The sequence below is a fragment of the Solanum pennellii genome, chromosome 3 (assembly GCF_001406875.1).
Source record: "Solanum pennellii chromosome 3, SPENNV200".
NCBI lineage: Eukaryota > Viridiplantae > Streptophyta > Magnoliopsida > Solanales > Solanaceae > Solanum > Solanum pennellii.
The window spans coordinates 30637497-30640471 of NC_028639.1; the positions used below are offsets into that span (position 1 = coordinate 30637497).

Here is a 2975-nt window from a genome sequence, read left to right on the forward strand (position 1 = left end):
TCTTTATATATATATATATATATATATATATATCTATATATATATATATATATATATATATAAGTTGCACCATGACAGTGCAAAAAGACACTACAAAATCCCAACCAAGCTTAGCTTAGGCTACTGCTTCACAAGGATTCTATCATATCAACTAGTAATTCAGCCTCCTTAGCATAGCTTTCTTTAACAAAAGTATACAGTTCATCTTGATTTTCGCCACAAAATTGTATTTTTCTTTCAAAAGCTCTATAGTTCCGCTCCTTCTAAATGGTCTAACCATACGCAAGCAGGGACAAGTTTCCACCAATTTTTCTGACTAACAGCCCCATCATTCTGGTTCCAACATCTCAGTAAATTAACAGTTGTTGTTGGCACTGATCATCTGATTCCTAACATGTTCAAGAATAGTTGTCTTAATTGTCCAGTAACAGGACAATGAATGAATAGGTTACTATTATTTTCCCTAGCAGCTCCGCACAAAAAGCATCTAGAACACAGTTGGAATCCCCTTTTTTGAAGTTTATACTTTATCCTGTGTGAGGCAAGCATTTGTTGCTACTAACCAAGAAAAGCATACCACCTAAAAAGGAGCCTTCATCTTCCAAATGGATCTCCATGGACACTAATTAGTTGACTGTCTGTGCCTAATCAGAATGCTATAAGCTAAGTTAACAGAATTAGTTCATATACCGGTAGGCTTCCATATATGTGAGTCTTCAATATCTTTGAACCCTTGGAATGATTTCAAGGTCTGGAAAAATTCAATAACTCTTTCCAGCTCCCAATCATGCAGTAGCCTTCTAACAGTAAATTCCATCCCTGTACTCTTTTTGCTGATTCCAGATTAATGTTCGGCATAGTGGCAATGCTAAAGAATTCAGGGAAGACTTCCCTTAGAGGTCCATGCCCCAGTCAATTATCACCCCAAAAAAAGAATTTTCCTTCCATTGCCCACTCTTAAACTAATTTTTCCAGCCATCAAAGACCAAAGGGATCTGATTGCTTTCCAAACTCCTACACCATGGGGGCTCACAACCACCTTTGAACACCACTGGTCATCTTGACCATACTTGTCATGACAATTCTCCATAAAAATAGAAAGATGTCATTCTTTTTAGCATACTAAAAAAGAAATAGTGTCAACTAAAATGAAACAAAGAGAATAGATCTCTGCTGTCAGTCTACACCACCATTCTTGATTTTTCTTTTAGTTATTTTGTTTAGGCATAATACATAGAGTTGACCCTAAACTTGGCTCCAGCGGACAACTATGCCCTCCAACTTTGAGTGTGCACAAGTAGACACTTAAATTTGTACAAAATTAAACAAATAGACACATTTGTCCTACATGACATAATACACATAGGACGCCATGTAGGACACAAAATTGTCATGTAGGACGATTGTGTCTATTTATTCAATTTTATACAAGTTTAAGTGCTTACTTGTACACATCCAAAGTAGACGGTCATAATTGTCCGCTATCGCCAAGTTAAGGGTCATATTGCCTTTTGTTTATGTACTGCTGTGAATTCTATCATTTAAGTCTATCAAATAGAATGGGCCATTAAATAAGAAGTAGACATGACAATAATCTACAAGTGGCAGAGAGAATGTCCATGAGAATCCCAATAGATACCTACAATTACCTAGTACAAGTTGGATTTACAAACTACTCTTAAATTAAAACAAGCAACACAAACATAAACATAACTACTGTTAATAATATAGACCTTCAACACAAAAAGTTAGCTGACGAGGTGAGGAATGCCTTTCCCAAAAACATATTAGAAGACAACAACTCATTCACATAACTAATGCAAGACACTCTTAACACTCCCCTCACATTTTCCACAATTTTAATGAGTTAGTTAAACTTAAATAGGAAAAAACAAATAAATTGGAGTAAAAAGGGATAAGCACTAACTGCAAGAAGCAGAGACTCTTTAGCTGAAAGCCTTTCCATTTCCTTAGCAAAAGTAGAAGAAGCCCCTTGTACTGTCTTCTCAACCATAGCTCCACAGACCCTCAACATCTTTCTTGCATTTCTTCTTCTCCCTCCTCGGAAAATGGCGATAGGAGTACAAGGAGATGTATAGGTCGTACGCCGGCAAGAAAATGGTGGTACCAAATTTTGAAGTGAAGTAGCCATTAGAATGTGGTTGTGCTGGAATCCTGTTCTCTATTTCCTTTTTACTGCTTTTGTGCAAGGGTATTCTTGGAAAATCAAAAAAAAAATTGAACATTTGGGTCCCACTTCTTGCCTTCTTCATATAAATATTCAATTTTTAGGATCTTCATTTAATTTTTTGTTGTGATATAATAGGCAACAATTAGGTGTTTGAGTTGTTTGTTTTATGGTCATGCTTGTATAGGCAACAGTTAGGTGCTTGAGGTGTTTGTTTTACGGTCATGCTTGTTTAGGCAGGAAGGGGTCGTTGGATAGTTGGTTACGAGAAATATTATATATGTATTACAATTTGTATAAGTAATAAAACTCTATGTCTCAATTTATTTTTATTAGTCTATTTAAATAAAAATGACACATGTTTTTATAATTAGTACTCTCTTTGTCTTAGTTTATGTAACTCATTTTCGTTTTTAGCCGGTTCAAAAAAGAATAACAAGTTTCTATATTTACTAACAATTTAACTTTAAAATACTCATTTCATCCTTGATGAAATAATTTATAGTCACACAAACATTTTTCACTTGTGTTAGATCAAAAGTTTCAAAAGTTTTTCTTTTCTTTCTTGAACGTTGTGTCATTTCAAACTAACTTGTATAAAATGGGACGAAGGAAGTAACAATCTAGAAAAATTATAGTTATGCAGTATCTATAATTTATTTTAGACCACAAGTTTGAAAAGTGTTCCTCTGTTTTTTAAATTTTGTGTCAAGTCAAACTAAGTCATATAAACTGGGACAGAGGGAGTATCATAATTGGTAGTTGGTTAGGACTATGTATAAAACTA

The 2975-nt window shown here is 34.4% G+C and overlaps 1 protein-coding gene across 1 annotated transcript in view; it reads right to left on the reverse strand.

The window, feature by feature from the left end:
• Positions 1-2169, reverse strand: part of LOC107015321 (probable plastid-lipid-associated protein 13, chloroplastic) — a 16206-nt gene extending 14037 nt beyond the window's left edge. The window contains exon 1 of the mRNA XM_015215561.2: positions 1928-2169. Within this exon, the coding sequence (XP_015071047.1) occupies positions 1928-2152 (225 nt within the window). The 5' untranslated portion in view covers positions 2153-2169. The remainder of the gene's footprint in view (positions 1-1927) is intronic.
• Between the last annotated feature and the right edge of the window lie 806 nt (positions 2170-2975).